The 27,052-nt window shown below is 45.2% G+C and overlaps 1 protein-coding gene across 2 annotated transcripts in view; it reads left to right on the top strand.

Moving 5' to 3' along the window:
• Positions 1-449: 449 nt before the first annotated feature.
• The window catches only part of LOC130406235 (fatty acid CoA ligase Acsl3-like), a 31,926-nt gene continuing 5,323 nt past the window's right edge, over positions 450-27,052 (top strand). Inside the window, exons 1-11 of one of the 2 annotated variants that reach the window (XM_056611704.1) lie at positions 450-666; positions 4,050-4,766; positions 6,273-6,450; positions 9,935-10,044; positions 10,448-10,586; positions 12,654-12,804; positions 20,174-20,297; positions 20,751-20,822; positions 24,340-24,479; positions 25,731-25,903; positions 26,693-26,767. In XM_056611704.1, coding sequence (XP_056467679.1) covers positions 4,389-4,766; positions 6,273-6,450; positions 9,935-10,044; positions 10,448-10,586; positions 12,654-12,804; positions 20,174-20,297; positions 20,751-20,822; positions 24,340-24,479; positions 25,731-25,903; positions 26,693-26,767 — 1,540 coding nt within the window. In that variant the 5' untranslated portion in view covers positions 450-666; positions 4,050-4,388. The other variant, XM_056611705.1, reaches the window with a different exon arrangement.

A 27,052-nucleotide genomic window follows, 5' to 3' on the forward strand; every position in this document is an offset into this window, starting at 1 on the left:
CCCATGGCCTGGACCTTTTCTATCTCTGAAACTCTTCTTATTATGAGTAACACACAGACCTACCTCATACACTAATTAGGTAGGCATGCATTTTGAATGTTAACACGAAAATGCATTAGGCCTACATATATAAATAAAAAATATATATATATGTTATGTTATGCTATATATATGTGTGTGTATATAAAATAAAGTACATAAAATGTGTGTGTGTGTGTGTGTGTGTGTGTGTGTGTGTGTGTGTGTGTGTGTGTGTGTGTGTGTGTGTGTGTGTGTGTGTGTGTGTGTGTGTGTGTGTGTGTGTGTGTGTGTGTGACAAAGAGTGTTTGTTATGACACACAACGTAGTCTACATTGGTCAAGAAATACAAAATAAATAATAGTTGTATGTACCTTATAAACTGGGACCTGCTTGATTTTAAAGCCCGTGTGTCTCTGACCTAAAGTGACCTAGGTCTGAGCCGCTCACGGCACGCGCCACCTGAGCTGGTCCAATCAGACGGCCTGGAACAGACCGACACGATCAAGCCCTTTCCGTACTTCCTGAGCGGCCGCGCAGCCGCCTGCACCGGAGGAGCGACGCAGCCTGATGCCGTTCGTCTGACCGCCGTACCTGCGCTCATCACCTCGGTCTGCATCCGAGGCTGCGACAGCGAGAACTATCCCGGTAGGAATTGTATATTCTTGTAATTTGATCCGTTATCCACGCAGATACACAGACGTGCTGGATGCTTCAGGAGCTTATTAGCCTACAGACAGTGAAAAACAGTCCAAATGAAGGTATACCCAATTCCTTTATGCATGCTTATTACAAAGGTTTATAAGCATGGACCCTGGCCCTTTATTCCTGACCAACATACGCCTATAATGTGCTGCTGTGCTCAATGATACTCAGGGATGAATAATGTATAGCTCAATGTCATGGCTTCTATGACAACCCTTTTAATGGTACAGCCTCCCCATGCTAAGCCTAGGATGGTAGAAAGTTGGCCGTTAAAAATACATTTTAACGTGAACCATCATGGAACATTTCTCTTTTAATCCAGCCTAATAACGTAGTTGAGTGTTCTCACTCGTTTTCTGCACCATGAGGAGATCATGTTTCCGCTTCAGCCCTGGAGCTGAGTCAGTGTTGAGCTCTGAATGGTTCCTCATTTTGTGTGCGTGTGTGTGCGTGTGTGTGCGTGTGTGTGTGTGTGTGGGGGGGTTGGGGCAACGGTTAGTAAATAATCTAGGTATATTAAAGGGTGAGTGTGAATACACAAAAGAGCAATTGTCTCACAAGGATGATCCGATGTGACTTTGGGAGCAGGTTATACGCAGATGTCGTTCTAGTATTTGCATTATTATGTTTGCCTGAACACCTTTATGTAACCAATCTATGGAAAATATTTCCACGATTGAACCTACCTACCTGTGGTCGGAACTCGGAAGACAGTGGAAATTTGGTCTGTTGCTGGTGCCCACCAAATTGTGAGATACTCTAAAGAGAGAGCATGTCCATTTTATCCTGCAAACTCAAACACACACACACACACACGCACACGCACACACGCACACACACACACACACACACACACACACACACACACACACACACACACACACACACACACACACACATACACATGATCTCAGTCAAGTCCCTGTCTTGACTGAGATCATGCTTCAGCTCCGGCATTCTATTGGGAATCACACACCTTACTATTTTAGGGGCTAACTAAACACATAGCCTACTAGGTTAGGGGCTAAAGAAACACATAGCTTACTAGGTTAGGTTAGGGGCTAACTAAACACATAGCGTACCAGTTTAAGGGCTAACTAAACACAGATCTTACTAGTTTAGGGGCTAACTAAACACATAGCTTATTAATTAAGGGATAACTAAACACATAGCTTACTAGGTTACGGGCTAATGGTGCGATCCAGTTGCATGGTACGCCCACCCGTACAAGTCGTAAGGTGTAAATCTCCCAGCTGTCTTGCGGTAGTTCACAGAGGAACGCCCCCTTTTGGTCGGTCCCACCCGTCCCACTCGGGACTCGGTTTGCTAAAGAGGCTAATGTAGCTAACAATAACAATGACTAGCCAATGACGAACAGGAACCCTATAAGTGCTGCAAGCCATGAAATTACGTCACATTTTCGCTAGAGCAGGTCGGGCGTACTGGTGTACCATACAAATGCATCGCAGCATAACTAAACCCATAGCTTACTAGTTTAGGGGATAACTAAACACATAGCTTACTAGTTTAGGGGCTAACTAAATACATAGCTTACTTGTTTAGGGGCTTACTAAACAAATAGCTTACTAGGTTAGGAGCTAACTAAACACAGCCTTCTAGTTTAGGGGCTAACTAAACATAGCTTACTAGGTTAGGGGCTAACTAAACACATAGCTCACTAGGTAAGGGGCTTACTAAACACATAGCTCACTAGGTTGGGGGCTAACTAAACATTTAGCTTACTAGTTCAGGGGCTGACTCAATGCATAGCTTACTAGTTTAGGGGCTAACCATAAAGTTACATTCACAAGGAATTACATTCCCTCCCTCAGCAACCGCACACACACACAGATATGCACATGCACACGCACCCACACACTCACTCAAACATCATGCACATGCAAAACACAAACACATGCTTGTACGTTCTAGGATAGCATAATATTGCTCCAATGATCCAATTAAGTTTTTTTGTACATTATGCACAAATCAAATGGTTTTACAATACATTTGTAATTCTTTGAATCAAGTATAAAACGAATGAATGTTCCTAACACATTAGCCTCAAACCATAATTCTTTGGTCCTTCATTCTGCAGCCCTTGAATGCCATTTTCCATTATGTACATTTACATATTTTAGTGAAGCCATGATATTATTATTTTTGAATCAGGAAATAAAAAGTAAGATATAGATTTGTATTGCACACTCTTACTTGAATGCATACCATTTGTCGGCTTAATGTAAACATTTGCCTAGCTCAAGCGACCCTGTTGAAAATGAAAAAGGGCACTGCAGTCACCACCCGGTTCAGGTCTAGAGAGCCAATGTCTAAAGGCCCAGTCCTGGGATTTGCATGATCCAATCATACATTCATATATTCTATTCTCCTCTTTTGGAAGCCAGCTGATCAGCCCTTGGACCATTTGAGGACTGCACAGCTGAACCACTCCACTATAGTCACCTTGATTGCAGCTAAATTAAAAAGGATTTCTCAGTTCTAAATCCAACCCTGGTTCTGTAGTACTCGGATGGGGAACCTCCAGGTCCCAGCCCCTGTGAGAGGGGGACTTGGTGTGAGGGGGAGGGCCAGTTCCTACAGTGGACAGTACACCAGGGTTTACTGAACTGATTTATTCATACCTCATCTCACCCTCCACGCACTGCACTTACCCAGGAGCCCTGCATTGATGCAGCTAGAGAGAATGATGTGGTTGGAACTGTTTTGTGTGTTTTAGTATTGTAGAAGAGTTGCAGCACGGAAGTCCCTGCTGCTAGGTAGGGGAGATGAGTGGCAGTCTTATGAATAATGGATTATGTGACTTGTGTATTGGTCGGCCACAGCCGTCACTTTGTAGGGTCCAAATAATGACCTCATCATCAGGTGAGATGTGTCCATGTGACCTGAGTGGTATATAACTGTTATGTCATTTCTAATGGCACTGTGGCTCCAGCCCATTTGCTTGAGATAAAGCTGGTACTCTCTGTGGTGCTCGTCTCTTATCAGCAGCATACTGTGTACTCAGTCATGAACAAACACATCAAACACCATCCACCATCCAGCAATCGTACATATCCGCTCTTTCACACACATCAGGCCCAATGTTGTGCTAGCAATGGATGAAACCTGCATCTCTGCTCAACAAAAACAATGTGGTCAGAGGGGCCACTTCCTCCACATTCATTCGAGAACACAACCCTTGTTTTCCTTTGTGTCGCTGTTTCATCGTTACAGAGTTTGCATGATTTGTGTGTATTGTTGCCCAACCTCCGACCATAAGCAGGGATTTACGCTGTGCCAATGATGCTCTCATTCTTCACCTCCAGGAGCATAATCGGGCCTCTGTTTGAGACGAGGAGGCGGGAGCACCGTCTAGACCAAGGTCCGGCTCTCTCACAGAGGAAGGGCCGAGCGAGGGACCTGCTCGGCTGGAGACGAGAGAACCACAGGAGAACTTATTTGTATTAACTCAGAGCCATAGGAGGCGAGGAGGGGACGGAGCTACCCCCGGTCAGCCCTTCTCTGGCCCAGGCTAGTCCAGCGCTGTCCTGATCCTGGCTGCAGGCCTGCTGGGACTCCACCAGACACCTGCTTCCTTACTGGTCTTGACACACACACACACACACACACATACACACACATACACCCAGGGCCCTTCCAGAAGCATGAAGCTGAAGGAGGACCTGAACCCCATGCTCCTGCTGCTCTTCCAGCTAACGGTGGGGGTATACGGCCTCTTGACACGGCTGCCCTTCTACCTCCTCGGCTGGCTGGGGTCCGGGTCCCGGCCTCCCTCCGGGGGCCCTCAGGCCCAGAGGGACCACCGTGACAAGGCCTGCTCCGTGTCGGGCGAGCCCCAGGGGCCCTACAGGGCGCTGGCCTCCACCCAGAGGCTGGCCAGCACCATGCAGCCGGGGGTGGACACCCTGGACAAGATGTTTGAACACTCGGTGCAGAGCTTCACCCACAAGGACTGCCTGGGCACCCGGGAACTGATCTCAGAGGAGGACGAGCGGCAGAGCAACGGCAAGGTGTTGAAGAAGGTATGGAGTCTAACACTTTCCCACCTCACACCTTCACCAGCATGAGACAGACTGTGAAAGGATCTGAATCCACTGGGACCTAACTGTGATACAAGTGGCCGCTAAAATGACTAAAATTACTAATTTTAATAAATGGTACTAATATAAACTGAGGTCTGACAGCAAGAACACTTACATTATGAATGAGGACTAATTATAGCAATGAGACACATGATGGAAAGAGAGCTTGGTTAGCATAATGCTTTCAGAAATATTTTTCCAATGCTACTAGAATTTGCTATTTTAAAGAGGCTATATTAATTGTACATTGGTTGTAAGGTGTTTATAAGTGTGTTTTCGACATGCTATAAAATGAGGATAGTGTAGCTTGTGGTTCAAAGACCCGCCTCCTATAACAACAGCAGCTTCTGATTTTTCCGTGTGTTGGCTGGTCAATTAGAACTATCTCTCAGCTCCAACAAGAAAGAAGGGTGACAGTTGGAGAGTGAAGAGGGAGCACTGAGAGGGAGAACAGGGTCTGGTGCTGACCGTTAGCAATGCAGTGACAGAGCCTCTGTTTACTAAGACGGTTCCACTCAAATCACCTGACAGTAAACAACACATACTTAATACTTACTGTGATGGCCCAATGCAGGTTTTTGTGCATATTTGTGTAGGATAATAAAGGCTATTACATTAACTTGCGAAATCATTTAGATTTACCAGAGTAACCATACCAATCGCATTTGCCTGAAACATTTAATCCACTTATAACTCAATGTTGAAACACCGGTTCAACAAAGGGTTGATTTACCTTGTGTGTGTGAGGCTGCTGCGCTTGAAAAGTAGAGCGGGTGTGTGTGTGTGTGTGTGTGTGTGTGTGTGTGTGTGTGTGTGTGTGTGTGTGTGTGTGTGTGTGTATGTCTATGTGTATGTGTGTGTGTGTGTGTGTGTGTGTGTGTGTGTGTGTGTGTGTGTGTGTGTGTGTGTGTGTGTGTGTGTGTGTGTGTGTGTGTGTGAGTGAGTGTCCAATGCTGCATTGGCTAAATTCAAGCAATAGGTGCCACTATAACCCCAATGAAAGATATGAATAAATAAATAAATAAAGCTGTTTCAAGATCTTGAAACAGCTCATGCTGGTGGTTCTTCTTCTTTGTGTTTCAATGTTACATTGGTGTTTCAGTGGTTCATCTTACAGTATTGGTGGTGTTTGATTTAAGTTTTGGACTTAAATTGCATCTAGATGTATTATGGAAAGGTACAGCTTATAGGAACACCTCATGGTTCATAAACATAAAGGATCCTTATGATGGATCTGGTGTGTGTGTGTGTGTGTGTGTGTGTGTGTGTGTGTGTGTGTGTGTGTGTGTGTGTGTGTGTGTGTGTGTGTGTGTGTGTGTGTGTGTGTGTGTGTGTGTGTGTGTGTGTGTGTCTGTGTGTCTGTGTGTGTCGCTGTGTGTCGCTGTGTCTCTGTGTGTCTGTGTCTGTCTGTGGCTCTCTCTCACTCTTCCCTATCTCTCTCTGCAGCAGGTCCTGGGGCAGTACGTGTGGATGTCCTTCCAGCAGGCCCAGAAGGCGGCCTCAGAGCTGGGCAGTGGGCTGGCCGCGCTGGGCCAGCAGCCCCACTCCAATATCGCCATCTTCTGTGAGACCAGAGCCGAATGGATGGTGGCTGCCCAGGCCTGCTTCCTGCACAGCTTCCCAGGTCAGACACACACACTCACATTAAAACAATAATTCATGCCCCTTTGCTGTAACGCATTCACAGCTCACGTCTGGAAATGCCTTGTTTGTTGTTGGACCATTTCAGTGTAGTTTGTTCTTCTCTTGTACAATATTAAGGTGGTCACAACAAAACAGCTATATGTTATAATAATTCATTATCCTCACACTGAACAATGTGGAGAGACAGACAGATAGAGATGGACAGATATAGGGAGAGAGGGAAAGACAGAAAGAGATAGAAACAGAGAGAGAGAGAGAGTTTTGTGTTGATGGCGTCAGAGACGGGGTTGAGAGTCTACGTGAGCATCTGATGTTGATAGAAGCAACGAGGGAGTCAGCCAAGTGTCCCCCTAATGAACTCAAATACAGGGTGTGTGTAAGTGTTTTTGGTGTGTGTGTGTGTGTGTGTTAATGTATTTGTGTGTTTTTGGTGTGTGTGACTACATCTGTACGAGTCAGTATTTACAGTCCATGCGTGTGTTTGTGTGTGTGTGGGCGCAGTGCATGAATGTGTGCGAGTGTGAATAAGGGCCACGACACATACACATACAGACACACTTACACACACGTACACACATACATACATACAAACACACGCACTGCAGGAAGTTTTGGACCACCAGGGTGTGGGGACATTAGTCAAGTCCTTAAAGCAACTAATCTTTTTGTTTTATGAATTTTGTTTGCGTAATCCATGATACATTTTTCTCTCTTTGTGTTTCCAATCCGTCTGTCTGTCTGTCTGTCTGTCTGTCTGTCTGTCTGTCTGTCTGTCTGTCTGTCTGTCTGTCTGTCTGTCTGTCTGTCTGTCTGTCTGTCTGACTGACTGAATAATTTGCATACTCTGAATGTTTTTATTATTCAAGCCACTCGCAGGCAAGAATGAGGCCCCGTCCACACGAAGCCGATTTCATGGCGAAACCGCAAAGGTCTTGTACGGTTCGGCCTTCCGTCCACACGAAGCCGGCAAATCCGCTGACCGAAACCGCAAACTTCTGAAACCACCCTCGGAGGTGGTTTCAAATCTATCCGGTTTCGTTTTGGTTTCGTGTGGACGCCTGAAACCGACTGAAACCGCAAACCATGACGTCATCGCCCCACCCCTCGACCTCCTAGCCAATGGCTCTTAAGCCCGCGGAGTCTCAGAAATCACAACAAAAAAGATGATGGCGGACTACAAGCTTGTAATCGTTCTGCAGCATATCATGTCCCTTGTTGGGTTGCTAAGCCATTATTTATTGAGAATCTAGTTCGCCATCGTAGAAGAGCTGTTTGTTTGTGTTGTTAGTGGTTCGGGGGGCAGCCTTTATGCGCATGCTCGCCTCTTCTTCTTCTGGATTTGTGTACCAGAAGCAGCGCCCCTTATGGGCCTGGAATGTTTACTACAGCGTTTCTACAGATCTATCCGGTTTCGCTTGGCTTCGTCTTTACGGAGATACTTCGAAACCGGATAGATCGAAACCGTAACGGTTTCGCCCGTTTCGGCTTCGTGTGGACGGGGCCTGAGTATACATCTGAGGTGTAGGTTACAAACTCGATTAATTATTTACAAGTGCAAAAACGCCAACATATTCTTTCGCAGATCGTACCATCTTTCCCCATCTTCGTTAAATGGGACTGCATCATCTTCTCTCCCATGATGGTCAGCAACTTGCGGATTTCACTCTCTCTCCAATTAGAACTAATCATTTTGGTAGCGCTCTCTACAACAGAGACAACGCAGCAACAACTCTACCGAAGTCCTGCCCCTGGAACCGCGAAGCCCTCTAATCGCATATACATGAAAATGAAACCAAGAGGGTGAAAATGTCCGAGAGGGTAAATTGGCGTGCGCAATGAAGCGGGTATAATACCCCGGTCAGTGTAAACGTGCGGGCCGTGCCGGCATAAACAGACACACACATTCATACACACATTCATACACACATACACACGCACGCACACACACACATACACATACACATACACACACACATACACATACACATACACACATACACATACAGATACACACGCAAACACTCTTGCTTGTCTTGTTTTTCCCCAAAGACCTCTAAGCAGCGTTCGGTAGAACACTTCCAATTGGACACCATATGTCACTGGTATCTGTGTGTGTCTGTGTTTGTGTGTGTGTATGTGTGTGTGAATATAGTGAGAATTACATTGTTTACATTGACATTGTTGTTTACAGTGCTAATGAAACTGTACAGAACAGCCATGGTGTCTGAAGTGTGGTGTCAGGAGAGGATCCTGCTGCTGTACCACTCTGGGTCTGACATAACGTAGGGCAGGGAGGGAGGGTTAAACTGAGGAGACGGGAGCGGTTGTGAGGCCAGATCACACACTTCTGCTTCCTGTCTGCATGAGAAGATCCATGTGGCTCCTCAGGGACTTTACACAATACTTCTGCAGAGCGATGACGACAAAGCCAGCAGCTCCCAGATCAGATTCATGTGGCTCCTCAGGGACTGTACACGGCCCTTCTGCAGGGGGATGACGACCGAGCTGCCGCACCTTTTGTCTTATCTGCAGACCAGCCCACCTGTCCTCTCTGATTGGTCGAACCACTTTGTTGTCCTTTCAGATAAATACTTGCAGGATTGAGCACATGCTACCTGCAAGTTTAAAGAGGCTATATTGATTGTACCTTTGTTGAAAAGGGGATTATAAGTGTTTTTAGTACATGCTGTAAAAGGAGGTTGGTGTAGCTTGTTTGAAGACGTTCTAACCCACCTCTTAGAACAACAGCAAACTCTGATTGGTCCGTGTGTTGGCTGGTCAGTCTGAGTGAACCAGAGAGGAATAATTGTACAAGGAAATACCAATTTACCTACAAGTGCCATGTCTGCTAAATCTCTTTCAGTCATGTTTACTTTATCTCTCGATACTCGTTGTACTTTTCTTTGAGAGGCATCCCACAAGTTGCTCAATGTTAACTTTGACAGAAAAGGCGAGTGCATGTGCTGCTGATATATTATGTTATAAAAGGCAAAGCAAGTGTTACTGGGCTCCGCACATGGTCTGCCTGCATGGTGCTATGGATGACTCTCAACCCAGGGATATGTTGTCTAGTTTCAAAGTGACAGCAGAGGTTAGCTGAACTAGCTGAAGTTACATAAGGAAACTAGCTGAAGTTACACACTGAAACTAGCTGAAGTTACACACTGACACTAACTTAAGTTACACACTGAAACTAGCTGAAGTTACACACTGACACTAGCTGAAGTTACACTGAAACTAGCTGAAGTTACACACTGACACTAGCTGAAGTTACACACTGACACTAGCTTGAGTTACACACTGAAACTAGCTGAAATTACACACTGAAACTTTATTTTTAATTTCCATAACTCCAGCTGTATGCGATCGGCTTCCGTTTTCCTATGGAGGCTAACTTAATGTCTGAATGAGAATATAGATATAGTATGAATAAGTAGTGTGGTATATTTGTGTTTGTTTTGCAGTGGTCACTCTGTACTCCACTCTGGGGGTCCCGGCCATCCTCCATGTACTGAATGAGACCCAGGTTAGGCATATTATCACCAGCAGTAAGCTCCTGGAGACCAAGCTCAAGGTGAGAAGCACACACACACACACACACACACACACACACACACACACACACACACACACACACACACACACACACACACACACACACACACACACACACACACACACACACACACACACACACACACATATGCACTAAACATGCACATACACGCACACATACACACACACACGCACACACACATACACATACATCCACATAAAAATACACACACACACACACACACACACACACACACACATACACACACACACACATACTGAAATAACATACACAAACACACACAGACACACAGATATAACACACGCACAAGTCCAAAGAAACTGATTTCATAGTCATACAATTTATAGTCATACTTTTGCTTGTGTTTGCGTGTGCTGGTGTGCTTGTGTGTGTGTTCCAGGCCATTCTGACCCAGGTCCCCAGTCTTCAGCACATCGTGGTGGTGGGCAGCAGGGCCTCCTCTTGGCCAGACTACCCACAAGGCATCAGGATCAACAACATGACCGCCGTCCAGGAGCTGGGGAGGCGCCCTGAGAACGGTACAGACATGTTCACCTGACTGATTCTGTGGTCCTTTCGGTTTCTGAAGACGATACAGCACGTCGTCACAGGCCTGTTGATAAGGAAGCACAGAGACCCACATTAACACACTCTGCCCTACTCATCAAACCACGGAGGAGGGTGTGTGTGTGTGTGTGTGTGTGTCTGTGTGTCTGTGTGTCTGTGTGTCTGTGTGTCTGTGTGTCTGTGTGTGTCTGTGTGTCTGTGTTTGTTGGGTTTCCGGTGGATCTGTGAGGTCATGTGAATGAGGAAGTGCTCACATCTGCGTCAGATTAAGGTCAAGTAAGGGGGCCTCTCTCTCTCTCTCTCTCTCTCTCTCTCTCTCTCTCTCTCTCTCTCTCTCTCTCTCTCTCTCTCTCTCTCTCTCTCTCTCTCTCTCTCTTTTTCTTTCATTCTTTCTTTCTGGGAGGAGCCATGGTTGGGGCCAAGGGACCCACAGCAGCTTAGAAGGACGTAGTCACTCGTTAACACACAAGCAGGCACTCATATAAAGACATTCAGTACCACACACACACACATGCAGTCACTTATCCACACAAGCACAGAAAGTATTCACACAAACAAAGCAAGTAATGCACGCATTACATGAAATCACACACGTACGAATAAACACATTTGCCTACACATTCAGTCACTCATATACACAAACAAACAAACAAACACTCAGACACACAATCTCTCTTACTTTCTCTCTCTCTCTCTCTCTCTCTCTCTCTCTCTCTCTCTCTCTCTCTCTCTCTCTCTTTCTCTCTTTCTTTCTCTCTCTCTCTCTCTCTCTCTCTCTCTCTCTCTCTCTCTCTCTCTCTCTCTCTCTCTCTCTCTCTCTCTCTCTCTCTCTCTCATTCTCTCTATCTCTCTGTCTTTCTGTGCCGCTGTGTCTCGCACGTCATCAACAGTCTTAGGGGTCCCGCTTAGTTTTTTTCAGAGCCAGCTGTGTGCCGATGTCCTCAAGCCCTCAGAGACACACACACACACACACACACACACACACACACACACACACACACACACACACACACACACACACTCACACACACACACCACGCTGGAGACACAGAGAGAGCGAGCGAGAGAGAGAGAGTGCTAATGTCTCTTACTGTGTCCATGCAGAGCTGGTCTTGATGCCAGACGAGGGCCCATAGTTCACAGTGTGAGTGTTTGTTTGGACTTCAGGAACAAGCGGGGGGGTCACGCTGACCCCTCTGTCCTCTCCCACACATCCACCACCTGCCGCCCGGAGCTCTGTCTGTCGTCCTTACACATATCTGAGGTCCTGGTAGAGACGGAGAGACGAAGCTGGCTGTTGATCTATTATTCCAGTTTAATGCAAGTGGTTCCGTTGAACTAATACCTTCATAATTGTCACGAAGATATTCTCTATCTTAAAATTACAGTTTCAACATAAAATATAAATGTATAAAACAATCCCTCATTCACAGAATAGAAGAAGAAGCTCAGTTTATTGCAGTGGTTGTAATTCAGGATGCCTTTGTAGTAGACTGATGTCATTCAGCACTAAGAACTTTCCCTACACCATCATCTGACCAGAGCACCAACAGGGTGGAAGGGCCCTTAAAGACACTTAAAGGCACTTAAAGAGCCTTTGGGCAATTTAGTAAAGATTCCCTAGGTTGCTAGGACATGTCACGAACACACACACGCAAGCACGCACGCACAGCTCCTTCTGTGAGAGTCAAGCTGTATTTAAAACACACTGCATGCATCTAGTGTCTGCCACTTGTACACTTAAAAAACTCTTTAGGAGAGAGGACTTCAAATGGACGAACAGGGGACCCTGAAGAAGGGGAATCAGAAGGCAGATGGAGGGACATCGATGGCGGGATGGCAGAATCAGGGACCCGGTCTGAGAAGTTAGCAGACAGGTGGAGCGTGCTCTGTGCTCCCCAGAGTGCCCCCTAGGCCTAATGTAGGCTCATCATCTCTGTTGCTCCGTGTCTCTGAGACACAGGGTGTTCTTGTTTACCACCATCGCGGTCCACCTCCTGCTCCGTGTTGATTGGTTCCCTCCCTTTGTGTTTCCCCAGCGGCTCGCGGGAAAACGCGGCCGCGGCCGGCGGACCTGGCCGTCATCATGTACACCAGCGGCTCCACGGGGGTCCCCAAGGGCGTGCTCATCTCCCACAGCAACCTCCTGGCGGGCGTCACAGGCATCGCGGAGAGGGTGTCTGGACTGGGGTAGGCCGCCTCTCTCCGGCCTTGCTGACACTTGGCTGACTGACCGTGGACCGCAGGGCAGAGTCATGCAATGGCAAATTTTTCAGACCCGCCCCCGCCCGCACCCGCAAAGTTCAGCACCAGATCCGACCCATCACCAGTGATAATAGTAAACTCAAATCCGCACCCGCCCGGACCCGTTAATATTTGGCCCGTTACCCAACATCAAATGAATGTGCTTTATTTTTATCACGCACTATTGGAGCACATTTCATCAAACAAAGAAATCAAAAGTCGCAGTAGTGACGTGATGGGTCAAGTGTCGTATTGTTGACTAAAACACATAGGCTACTGTATTTGCGATGTGGTAATGTTGTCTATTGTATTAGACATACAATATTTCACATATTTTTAAATGATGTTTTATTTCAGCAAACTAAAATACTGTTTGGTTCTCATACGCTATCCTCCCGCAAGGAGTTAATTTCCTGCCTGTGAATTTTAGGGAATTCACAATCCACCTGTTTTAGCAACTTTTATGCGGGTACCCACCCATTGCAGGACTCTGCCGCAGGGCTCACATTCACATCTGCATCTAAGGCATTTAGCAGAAGCTTTTATCGAAAGCCACTTAAATCACACATTCACAAACCGAAAGGGAATATACCGTGTTAGGTGACAACCAGCTCGTCAGGAGCACTCTAAGGCGTCTTGCTCAGGGACACCTCGACACTCCGGGAAGGAGCCGGGGATCGAACTAGCAACCCTCTGGTTACAAGCCCATTGTCTTTTGAGTGAGACTTCTTGAACAAGATGAAGATGTGAGATTGAATAAAGAACCCAAAGGCTGTGCCCTTTGTGAATTACAAAATAGCAGGATTGGATAATTATGTAAATTGATGCAAATCCACCAGTGGCAGCATTGGACTTTGAAAGCTGGTGGGCAGCATGTCTTGGAGTACAAGGGAAGAAGGAAAGGCCAATTAGTCAAATCAGGCTTTGCCGTCAAGTTTGATTGGCTGTCACGGTCAAATGGTTTTCAATTAGAAAAAGCTGTTTGGCAGATTTGTTCAGCTTGGTGTGAAGATCATATATGGCAAGGTTCATGATGATTGGGCTTGGCTATGATATGTTAAAGAGTTGGTGAGAACAGCCTTACTTCCTGTTTTGCGGCTTTGTCGTCAAGTTTGATTGGCTGTCACGGCTTGACGGTTTTGAATTAGAAAAGGCTGTTTGGCAGATTTGTTTGGCTTGGTCTGAGGATCATATAGGAGCAAGTTTCATGATGATTGGACATAATTTGTGGCCTGTGGATATGCAATGTTGATATTGACAACTTTCAACATGGCGGCCAGGCTTTGCCGTCAAGTTTGATTGGCTGTCCCGGCCAAACGGTTTTGAATTTGAAAAAGCTGTTCGGCAGGTTTGTTCGGCTTGGTCTGAAGATCATGTAGGGCAAGTTTCATGATGATTGGACGAAATATGTGGCCTGTGGATATGTAATATTGATACAGACAACTTTAAACATGGCAGCCAATTTCTGATGTTGCCATGGGAAATATTTTATTGGTTTATGGCTAACAGTATCACCAGACATTGAAAATAAGTTTGAAATACACTCATGTGAAGAGAGAGGAGTTAAAACACGTCTTCATTAATTATAGCGCCCCCTAGAGGTCGATGGTCACCAAATTCATTGAGTGTCCCCATGATGATTTCATGGTTTTATTTACAAAGTTTGGTTATGATGTGTGAAAGGGCTACTGAGATATTGGCTTACTTTCTGTTTGGTGACTTTGCGGTCGATTTGATTGGCTGTAGCGGCGAAACGGTTTTGAATTTGAAAAATCTTTCGATGTTTCTATCAAGCATGGCCTGAAGAGTTTCGAGATGATTGGACAAGATTTGTGATAGGAATAGCATTTTGAAGGTTTTTGACATAAACCAAGACGGCGGAAAATCCATCATGGCGCAAAATGACGACATTGAACTCTGCTTGGATCAAGGAATCCATGATACTTTGTTTGAGAATATTGGATCAATGGGTCAAAAGTTATAAACATGAATGCATGTCCAACTTTGACCTGTTGGTGGCGCTAGAGATGATGAGCTAGCGACCTCAAATTAGCTTGTGCTAATGGCACTGTCCTGAACCAGTGTGCCAAATTTCAAAATTTTACACCAAGGCGTTCTATGGGTTCTCATACGCTATCCTCCCGCAAGGAGTTAATTTCCTGCCTGTGAATTTTAGGGAATTCACAATCCACCTGTTTTAGCAACTTTTATGCGGGTACCCGCCCATTGCAGGACTCTGCCGCAGGGCTCACATTCACATCTGCATCTAAGGCATTTAGCAGTAGCTTTTATCGAAAGCCACTTAAATCACACATTCACAAACCGAAAGGGAATATACCGTGTTAGGTGACAACCAGCTCGTCAGGAGCACTCTAAGGCGTCTTGCTCAGGGACACCTCGACACTCCGGGAAGGAGCCGGGGATCGAACTAGCAACCCTCTGGTTACAAGCCCATTGTCTTTTGAGTGAGACTTCTTGAACAAGATGAAGATGTGAGATTGAATAAAGAACCCAAAGGCTGTGCCCTTTGTGAATTACAAAATAGCAGGATTGGATAATTATGTAAATTGATACAAATCCACCAGTGGCAGCATTGGACTTTGAAAGCTGGTGGGCAGCATGTCTTGGAGTACAAGGGAAGAAGGAAAGGCCAATTGGTCAAATCAGGCTTTGCCGTCAAGTTTGATTGGCTGTCACGGTCAAATGGTTTTCAATTAGAAAAAGCTGTTTGGCAGATTTGTTCAGCTTGGTGTGAAGATCATATATGGCAAGGTTCATGATGATTGGGCTTGGCTATGATATGTTAAAGAGTTGGTGAGAACAGCCTTACTTCCTGTTTTGCGGCTTTGTCGTCAAGTTTGATTGGCTGTCACGGCTTGACGGTTTTGAATTAGAAAAGGCTGTTTGGCAGATTTGTTTGGCTTGGTCTGAGGATCATATAGGAGCAAGTTTCATGATGATTGGACATAATTTGTGGCCTGTGGATATGCAATGTTGATATTGACAACTTTCAACATGGCGGCCAGGCTTTGCCGTCAAGTTTGATTGGCTGTCCCGGCCAAACGGTTTTGAATTTGAAAAAGCTGTTCGGCAGGTTTGTTCGGCTTGGTCTGAAGATCATGTAGGGCAAGTTTCATGATGATTGGACGAAATTTGTGGCCTGTGGATATGTAATATTGATACAGACAACTTTAAACATGGCAGCCAATTTCTGATGTTGCCATGGGAAATATTTTATTGGTTTATGGCTAACAGTATCACCAGACATTGAAAATAAGTTTGAAATACACTCATGTGAAGAGAGAGGAGTTAAAACACGTCTTCATTAATTATAGCGCCCCCTAGAGGTCGATGGTCACCAAATTCATTGAGTGTCCCCATGATGATTTCATGGTTTTATTTACAAAGTTTGGTTATGATGTGTGAAAGGGCTACTGAGATATTGGCTTACTTTCTGTTTGGTGACTTTGCGGTCGATTTGATTGGCTGTAGCGGCGAAACGGTTTTGAATTTGAAAAATCTTTCGATGTTTCTATCAAGCATGGCCTGAAGAGTTTCGAGATGATTGGACAAGATTTGTGATAGGAATAGCATTTTGAAGGTTTTTGACAAAAACCAAGACGGCGGAAAATCCATCATGGCGCAAAATGACGACATTGAACTCTGCTTGGATCAAGGAATCCAATGATACTTTGTTTGAGAATATTGGATCAATGGGTCAAAAGTTATAAACATGAATGCATGTCCAACTTTGACCTGTTGGTGGCGCTAGAGATGATGAGCTAGCGACCTCAAATTAGCTTGTGCTAATGGCACTGTCCTGAACCAGTGTGCCAAATTTCAAAACTTTACACCAAGGCGTTCTATGGGCTGCCATAGACTCCAAATGAAGGATTATAATAATAGGAACTCATAAGAAAACAATAGGTTGTCTCACAGCTTCGCTGCTTGACACTAGGCCTGCAGCGGATTCGAATTGTATCCGAATCCGTTCGGTTCGTTTACCACAGTTCGGAGCATTCTGGAGATCCGCGGATTTCGGTTTCATGAAGGCATTGCCTTATGTAGCGTATTTTGCCTACTGTAGCCTACGTCCGATACAAAAGGGTGTTTAGGACCCAGCGGAATGCATTCTCTCCAGTGCTGCCCGAGCCAATGAGGTAGCTGTAATAGGTTGTTTTCTGAAGTTCAAGCGCACGATTCCTAAATTTAAAGAAAGTAATTGATACAATTATATTCTAAATATACGGGAGATAAATACAAACGGGTGATAAGCGGGATAGCGGCCTTCGAGGTCGACCGGTTCGATGGAAATAATGGACAGGTAGAGGCAACTCTGGCTTCATGCTGCGCTCGTCGCCAGAGTTCTAAGCCTCGTCGGCCGTTATCCCTTACATGTGTCAGTGCACCATGTTTTCAAATGCATTTAGGGGAACATTTATTGCACAAAAAAGCCTTGCAAGTTGTCTGATTGCAGTCAATTAACACATTGCAAATAGCCTGTGGGTCTCATTCATTTTTGTGTTTCTCCCCCAAACCCTCCGTCAAAAAAAAGTCTGCCTTTTTACTACCACGGACATGATCCTAATCCGAACCGTATCCGAAACCGAGGCCCAAAACGGTTATCTGAACCGAACCGTGGACACACTGATCCGTTTCACCCCTACTTGACACCCAATAAAGAAACAATAGCTTACCAAAAGTGATAGCATTTAAAATGCATCATGCTCTAAATCATTCACTAACAACCTTTCCAGAATATCAAACAGAACGGTCAGAATAACAAACAATTAAAAGGACAACAAGAACATTATTTAACAACTATTTACATGGGCTGTAAGCCTAACATTGCTTGAGGCAAATGTGGATGTTAATGGATGTTTCAGAATGTTGGTCATGGTGTAAAGCCAATTAAGTTTGAGGGACTTCATTCATAGATCAAGTCAACCCTCCTCACGGGCTCCGCAGCTCGGCCGCTGGCAGCCCGCCCGCAGGCTCCGCAGCCCGGCCGCGGGCTACGGAAACATCAATATAAGCGAACAGAGCCGCACTGTACCGCAACGAACATTAGCGCACCGCTCGATGGAAACGAGGCATTTGACAGAGCGGGTTTGTTGGTTCTCGTAACCTAGACTTGAGGCGATAAACCCTCCCGCCGGTCTGCTCCACAGCCAGGACTCCAGCTTATTGGTTCATAGCGCAACCAGAGCCTATTCGTGAATACACGTAGGTGGGATCCCGATCCCTTAGCTAGTCACACCCACTCAGAGGAGGACTTTCCTCCTCTCTCCCATTGAACCCTATGTTATTCACCGGCCGCCAACACTTTCGGGGAAATGAATGGGAGTCTATGGAGGCTGAGGGAGGAACGTTCTCCCTGAAGTAATTGTCAATAGGGGGTGTTAATGTCCCTTTACCGAGGGAAACGAACATAACATATACATATATAGTCTGGACAATCTACATTTTTTATTCTCAACAATGTTAAGGAGGATCTTCCTCCCTCTCCTCACTGGAGAAGCCTCCACTGGTGTTTGTGTGTGTACATATATATAATATGTGTATCATCTCTTAACCCAAAAGTAGAAAATACGTAATGACTAAATATGGCAAACAATTCTCTGAGCAGCATTAGGACAAGATGGACCCCTGACTATTCCCCCCAGCTAGTCTGTTGACTCCCAAACCAAACCGGTGACATTTAGGGCTGCTGTTGTTGTTTACTGGTAGTTTCCACTCAGCAGCTCAGTATGGAAACTTTAGAAGCTCCCCTCCAATCCTTTCCTCGTTCCTTGAATATCCCCAGAAGCCTCATGTGCTGTAGAGGAGAGTAGAGATGGACCCCCGTCCATCAGCAGGGACCTCCTCAAGGACAGCTGACAGGTTTCTTATAGCAGTACATAATCATTGTTGAGAAAACATGTTAGAGTAATCTCGCATTCCCAAGCCCTGCACCTTCCCGCCCAATGTGTCACAGCCCACAACAGGGCCCAGGGCTGCTGGGACATGTAGTTGTGGATCAGCTTCAGTGGAAGAACTGGTTCAGGAAGTGAGATCCATTCATTTCACCCACTAGCATTTTTCCTTTACAGGTTTTCTGAGCATTTGTATCAGTCATGTGAAGCTGTCCTGAACAACCTTATGGGGGTTTCCAAAGGGATCCCATGGGGCTCTGTACCCCCTTAGGGTACCGATCGGCTGATTGGCTAAGCAGCCAAAGACACCACATGTGTTTACACCTCCCTTCCTCCCTGGAGAGGAGTGGGCGACGGGAGGCTTGAGAGGAAGTGCAGAAGAGAGGGAAAGGGGAGGACTATGGAAAGAGGGAGGATATGCGATGGGGGATGAGAAGGATGGGAGGTTACGGGGGTCAGGTCCGTTCTGGGGCCTCATTACAGAAACTTCCTAACTCCGAAATCCTATCCTATCTTGAGATAGGAAGGCATTTAGGGGTTTTGATATTACAGAAGGAGGTTTCCTAACTTAACTTAGGAAGAAATCCTATGTTATCTTAAGATAGGAATTTAACCATTACAGAACTTTCCTAACTTAGTTTCTTAAGTTAGGATCCCTAAGTTAGGTAGCAGCACTGCTAGTAGGTCTGTATGACAATGAAGACGAGGAACATCACGACAGAAATGTGATGGCTAAAAGGCTACCGAGACCGCATAATGATTTGTTACATTTGTATTTTAATTTCATTTTATCGCCTGCAAAGACATTTAATTTTGAATTTGGTGGAAGAATTACTTTACTGCTTTATTACTACCTCTTCTTGTTCTCTCTACCAATACCCGCCATGACCGTAGTACTAGTGCTACTAGCTTGCCGTTATTAGCAAAGATCCTCAAAAGTCTCTGTTAATGTTAAAAGTAACTCATTCTATCAATCTCATGCACACTCTGAGTGCAGAAACAGACAAAACCTGACGATTGCCGATCGAAAAATCTGATTGAAAGAACAGTTAGGATTAACTAAATTAAGATAAGGTAGGATGCAAAAATAAGATAGGAAACGGCCAATAGGTTAGGGACTGCTTCTGTAATAGGAAATTAGGATTTTTTCCTATCTTTGAGTCCCTAACTTATGTTAGGATGAGAAGTTTGGATTCTTTCTGTAATGAGGCTCCGGATCTCCAGACCAGAGGCTCCATACATCCTCTATTTTTCCTGTATTTTTTTCATTTTATAATTAAATGTGACCTGCTGTGTTTCTGTGCGTGTGTGTGGTTGGGTGCGTGTATGTGTTGGCGTGTGTGTGCGTGGACGGGGACGCGCGCGCGTGTGTGTGTGTGTGTGTGTGTGTGTATTTGCAGTGAGGAGGACACCTATATAGGCTACCTGCCGCTGGCCCACGTGTTGGAGTTGAATGCAGAGCTGGTGTGCCTTTCCCACGGCTGCAGGATCGGATACTCCTCCCCCCTCACGCTGGCTGACCAGGTGCACTCCCCCAGGACGACACAGAGTTCTTCTCAACTATCGTGTACTGTCACACTTCTACCTGGTAGTACTACATGGTAGTACTACAAAGTAGTAGTAGGAAGTATCGCCTTGTCCAAGACATTATCAAAGGCCCATACTTATTTTGCTGCAGTAGTTATCTTACTGTTGATAACATTTGTTTTAACACAATACCATCAATAAAGCATGGATGAGTAGCAGGTCTAGTGGCGCAGCATCATGGGATGATTATGAATCACCACTGAAGAGGGAAGGGAGGCAGGAAGAAGAGAACAATCACATATTCATAATTATCTAACCCAGCCACCTATTTGACATGGTTTACGTATGTTTCTATGATGAGATCAGAAAGTGCATGAGTTGACCCTTGGGTAAACTGAGGTGGCGGTACTGTGTGTGTGTTTTATGTTCATCATGTCTCCTATGCCCTAGTCGTCTATGATCAAGAGAGGCAGCCAAGGGGACAGCAGCGTGCTGCAGCCAACGCTGATCGCCGCCGTACCGGTACGTTAACCCACTGAAACCTGCTTATGTTTGTCCCCCCTGTCGGGCCAAACCGCATCTAGATGCCCTTGTGATGGAATCTCATCCTCCACATGCCTCATACCTCCCTGGAGCCTCATTACAGAAACTTCCTAACTCTGAAATTCTATCCTATCTTAAGATAGGAAGACATTTAGGGTTTTTATATTACAGAAGGAGGTTTCCTAACTTAACTTAGGAAGAAATCTTATCTTTAGATAGGAATTTAGCCATTACAGAAGCCATTCCTAAATTAGGAATTTCTTAAGTTAGGATTCCTAAGTTAGGTGGCCATACGACTTGTCCTAAATTGAAAATAACTTAAACAAAATTCAGCAGCACTGCTAGTAGGTCTGTATTACAATGAAGACGAGGAACATCAAAACAGAAACATGATGGCTGAAGGCTACCGAGACCGCTATTGATTTGTTAAAAAAATGTCTGTTCCAATACCCGCCATGACCGTAGTACTAGAGCTACTAGCTTGCCGTTATTAACAAAGATCCTTTATCAGCAGTCTCTGTTAACGTTAAAAGTAACTTGTTCTATCAATCTCATGCACATTCTGAGTGCAGAAACAGACATAACCTGACGATTGCCGGTCGAAAAAATCTGATTGACAGAACAGTTAGGATTACCTTAATTAAGGCCCTCATTACCTCATTAGGGGCCTCATTACGGAATAAATCCTAACTTCTCATCCTAACTTAAATTAGGGACTCAAAGATAGGAAAAATCCTAATTTCCTATTACAGAAGCAGTCCCTAACCTGTTGGCCGTTTCCTATCTTATTTTTGGCATCCTATCTTTTCTTAATTTAGGTAATCCTAACTGTTCTTTCAATCAGAATTTGCGATCGGCAATCGTCAGGTTATAATAATGAATGATAATAATGCATTGAATTTGTATAGCGCTTTTTCCTAGACACTCAAAGACGCTTTACATTGAAGGGGGGGACCTCACTCACCACCACCATTATGTCTGTTTCTGCACTCAGAGTGTGCATGAGATTGATATAATGAGTTACATTTAATGTTAACAGAGACTGTTGAGGATCTTTGTTAATAACGGTCAGCTAGTAGCACTAGTACTACGGTCATGGCGGGTATTGGTACAGAGAACAAGAAGAGGTAGTAATTTTAAAATGAAATTAAAATACACAATTACAATGAAGACGAGGAACATCAAAACATAAACGTGATGGCTGAAGGCTACTGAGACCGCATATTGATTTGTTAAATTTTTCTGACCATATTTTTATTTAATTTTATTGCCTGCGAAGACATTTATTTTTGAATTTGGTGGAAGAATTACTTTACTACTTTATTACTCCTCTTCTTGTTCTCTGTTCCAATACCCGCCATGACCGTAGTACTAGAGCTACTGGCTCTAGTACAAATCATTATGCGGTCTCGGTAGCCTTTTAGCAATCACATTTCTGTTGTGATGTTCCTCTTCTTCATTGTCATACAGACCTACCAGCAGTGCTGCTGCAATTCTTTTAACTCATTGACAGTTATTTTGAATTTAGGACAAGGTCTATGGCGACCTAACTTAGGGATCCTAACTTAAGAAACTCCTAATTTAGGATAGTTCTGTAATGGCTAAATTCCTATCTTAAGATAAGATAGGATTTCTTCCTAAGTTAAGTTAGGAAACCTCCTTCTGTAATATCAAAACCTCTAAATGCCTTCCTATCTCAAGATAGGATAGGATTTCGGAGTTAGGAAGTTTCTGTAATGAGGCCCCAGGTCCTTAATTGAGACAAAGATCATTTGTCTACAAAGGGCGGCATGCATACTTTTTATTAGCCTTTTACATAATCTAAATCTTTTGTGTGTAAACATTTAAACACACACACATACAAACACATGCACGCACAGACACATGCTCATGCACACACACACACACACACACACACACACACACACACACACACACACACACACACACACACACACACACACACACACACACACACACACATACACACACACACACACACACACACAAGGGCGGTCGTGGAGAGGGAGGGTGTCTGGAACCATTCACAGCTGTAAACAGTACGTGAGAAGGCCCTGTGTGGATGTCCCCATGACATTCATACACACACACACACCCAAGGCAAAATGTTTGCTATGATATCTACAAGAGTGTTCGTCATCCCATGTCCATTTCCTCTTTCAATCTCTCTGTTTTAATTCTAATACACACACACAGGCATGGGCGCACACACACACACACACACACACACACACACTGGCCAGCTGTTTTTAATTGTTTGTTTGTTGTGAGTATTTCTCTTCCTCTCTCTGAGCTCTCTGTTGAAGGGTTGGTTTGAGTGGATTTCTGAAGGGCAGACCATCTCCTTAGGGGTTCCAAGAGCAGTCGGAAAGCGACACAGTGTCCAGTCCCACAAAACTGGAGCTCAGCATCTCACGATACCAGTCCCATAAACAGAGTCCCAGCATCCGCCTCAGACCATTGCTGCTCTGAGGCGCAGCATGCTTCTCTGCTGAACAACCACAGAGAAGTTGGACCACGTTACCAAATAAGCATGGAACGAACAAAAGCCAGACTTTGATGCTATGGGCCCAGTGTTCACACACACAGTTCTCTTTTAGTATTAGGAACTAGCCTTTAAACACCACAAGGTGATCCATATCACGCAATGTCTCTGTTCCTGTTGGGTTCCTGATCTCCAGCTGCTGGCTGAGGCCTGGCTTACTTCAACCTGAACACGTTGTTACTCAGACCACTGGCCAATAAGAAGTCGTCTGCAGTTTACCAGAGCAGATAATGAAGACATAATGAGCTGGAGGCAGACTCACCCTTACAATGTCTTCTTCTCTTGCCAGAGACTATCTTGACACTATATATTAAGCTTTTCGTAGCAGACCTGTGGACGGTACATCTGAGAGCTCCTTTGTACGAGAGCCAGCTCCCTGTCACCCCACACTGCAGCAGACCTGACACACCGCGCAGGAATGCTGGGGCTGGGGCTGGGGCCAGGCCTGGTGGCTGTGTTAGTAGCTGAGGTGGACCCAAGGGAGGGACAGTATCAGGGGGGTGGCTGGCTGCTGGGCTGGACTAGGTCCGCAGGGAAAGGAGACAGTAGTCTGGGACCCACATTTTAGAAAAACTCGTCCCCATCAAACTTCTAATGCTTTTGGGTTATCTTCTGTCTGACTGGTATACAATGTTCACCAATCTAGCGGTATCTCTCTCTTTCTCTTTCTCTTTCTCTCTCTCTCTCTCACTCTCTCTCTTTCTCTCTCTCTCTCTCTCTCTCTCTCTCTCTCTCTCTCTCTCTCTCGCTCTCTCGCTCTCTCTCTCTCTCTCTCTCTCTCTCTCTCTCTCTCTCTCTCTCTCTCTCTCTCTCTCTCTCTCTCTCTCTCTCTCACACACATTTTCTTTCTCTTTCTGTCTCTCTCTCTCTCTCTCACACATTCTCTCTCTCTTTCTCTTTCTGTCTCTCTCTCGACGCGCTCCTCCACAGGAGATCATGGACCGCATCTACAAGAGCGTGATGGGCAAGGTGGAGGAGATGAGCAGCCTGCAGCGGACCCTCTTCGTCCTGGCCTACCACTACAAGCTGGAGCAGCTCAGCCTGGGCCTCGGCACGCCGCTGTGTGACAAGTGGGTGGTATGAGGCGGGCACATGAGACCTGCCAATAAACACATTTTTAATGGCCTGCATCAATGTGTCAATGCTGCACATGTTAGGTTTTACACATGCGTCAGTCACACATCTCCTTGTTCTCTTCACTCCAAGACCCTGAGTGAAGAGACTTCAGCCTGTAACTTCTCCTATAGCCCCATAATCTCCCAGCACTCTGACTTCACTCCAAGACCCTGACTGTACAAACATTACTACTCCTATAGCCTCATGATCTCCCCCGCTTCCTGTCCTCCAGACCATAATCATCATGTCATCGCTTGTCTTCTCTCTCGTCAGTGCTTTTACATAGTTTTTCCTTCCATCCTCCCCCATACATGTTTTGATTTCTCCCGGTCTGCATTTCCCTCCATTCATCAACTGCTGTCACAAATGAATCAATCATAACTTCTGTGCAAAAATGTTTCTAAAAGTTACGTGATTGCAAAAAACCCAATGGTGGACGTCGTCTGTGGCATATAGTGGACATTCAGGGTTATTCGGGAGTGGGTTGTTTTGCGTGATGTGTGTCACATACTGGAGAATAAATCATATTGTGGTTAATTCTCTGCTAGACCTCATTCTCTGAGGTCATTTCTGATCTGTCCAGTCTAAAACCCTTCCCGTCAATACCCCCATTAGCCTTGGTGGCTAATGAGCCAACGACGCTAAAGACCACGGGCAAGAGGTCTTTAGCGTTATTCTCTCCAGCCTTCTTCATGCGTTCAATCTTAGGTTTGTTTGGTTTAAAGTGGAAGTGAACCCCCTGTTTCTGCTGGGAGTCCACCCCTAGGAGATTTAAAAAATGTGTTTTGGGTTGAGTTTCTAGGAAGGAGGGAGCGTGTTGTCCCCATGGTTATGATCTCTGGTCACTCTGTGATTATTTTCTTTAAGAAAGGGCAGTCGTTGTGTATAAGTGTTATAATGAATGACGTTGCATATGAAACGCGCCACACACCATGGCGTTATTGTAGCGCGCAATCGGACCACATCAGGTCTAGCGGTTTAGAGCAGTTGTTCCACCTTTCCTTTGAACTGCGGTCGGGCATTTCCAAATCAGGTTGCATTGAAATAAAGGCATCCACTTTTCGAGAAACACAACCAAATCCACTAGGTCCGCCCATAACATAAAACACACAGACAAAACACAAATGGTAATAGCACATTCACAGGTTACTCCCGGGGTCTCCTCTAAACCGAGTTTATGTTGTCCCCCTTCCCCCTGCTCCCAGGCTGGTGTTCCGGAAGGTGCGGGCCCTGCTGGGGGGCCGGACGCGGGCGGTGCTGTCGGGGGGGGCGCCCCTCTCCGCCGCCACACACCGCTTCATGAACGTGTGTCTGTGCTGCCCGGTGGTGCAGGGCTACGGCCTGACGGAGACCTGCGGGGGGGGCACCCTCAGCCAGCGTAAGGACCTCCACACACATATATATATTCATGTATGTATACATATATATAAATATATATATATATGTATGTATGTATGTAGTAGGTAGGTAGGTAGGTAGGTAGGTAGGTAGGTAGGTAGGTAGGAAGGTATGTATGTATTTATGTATGTGTATGTTTATACATATATACATATAAATATACATATACTCTATATATACATATAGAAAACATACATATATAGACACATATATACATCTACATATAAATATATATATTTATACATAAATACATACATATACATAGCTATATACATATTCCTATATGTGTAGCATGGTATCAGAACCGTGTTCAGGGGTGTGCCCACACAGCTACCAACTCAATCCAAATGTTAGAGAAAATGGTTGTTTCTGTTATCAACATGATGTTGTTATCCCCCTGCTGGAAGGACTGATTGTCAGATGGGATGTTTGGCCTTAGTCCAGCACGTTTGGTAAAGTGTACATCCTCCATCCTGGGTTGTACTGGGCCACTCCTGGATCAGCCACTCAACCAGTCTCCCAGTCTCTTCCTCAGACCATTGTTATCATAGGCAGCCCTCAAGTCATATGACCCTTCAGTGGGGGGGTTCGATGGAAGTTCCTTGATGGGGCAAGAAGGGAGGAATGTTCACCAACGTCAATGAAGATAAATAGCTTGTCTGTCTTTGTGTGTGTGTGTGTGTGTGTGTGTGTGTGTGTGTGTGTGTGTGTGTGTGTGTGTGTGTGTGTGTGTGTGTGTGTGTGTGTGTGTGTGTGTGTGTGGTTACAGTGTGGGACTACAGCACTGGGAGAGTGGGAGGACCACTGGTATGTTCTGAAGTCAAGCTGAAAGACTGGGTGGAAGGTGAGTTACTTGGGAAAAGTATTGTGCACTCTCCCTCAAATCAATCTCCTCTTATCATATATCATGCCTAATATCATGTCCCCTATCATATCTTCCTCATATCATATCTCCTCATATCATATGTCATATCTCATATCCTATCTCATATCATATCGTCCTCATATATCTCCTCATATCATATATCATACCTCATATCATATCCCCTATCATATCTTCCTCATATATCTCCTCATATCATATATCATACCTCATATCATATCCCCTATCATATCTTCCTCATTTCAT

Source organism: Gadus chalcogrammus, chromosome 16, assembly GCF_026213295.1.
Source record: "Gadus chalcogrammus isolate NIFS_2021 chromosome 16, NIFS_Gcha_1.0, whole genome shotgun sequence".
Classification (NCBI taxonomy): Eukaryota; Metazoa; Chordata; class Actinopteri; order Gadiformes; family Gadidae; genus Gadus; species Gadus chalcogrammus.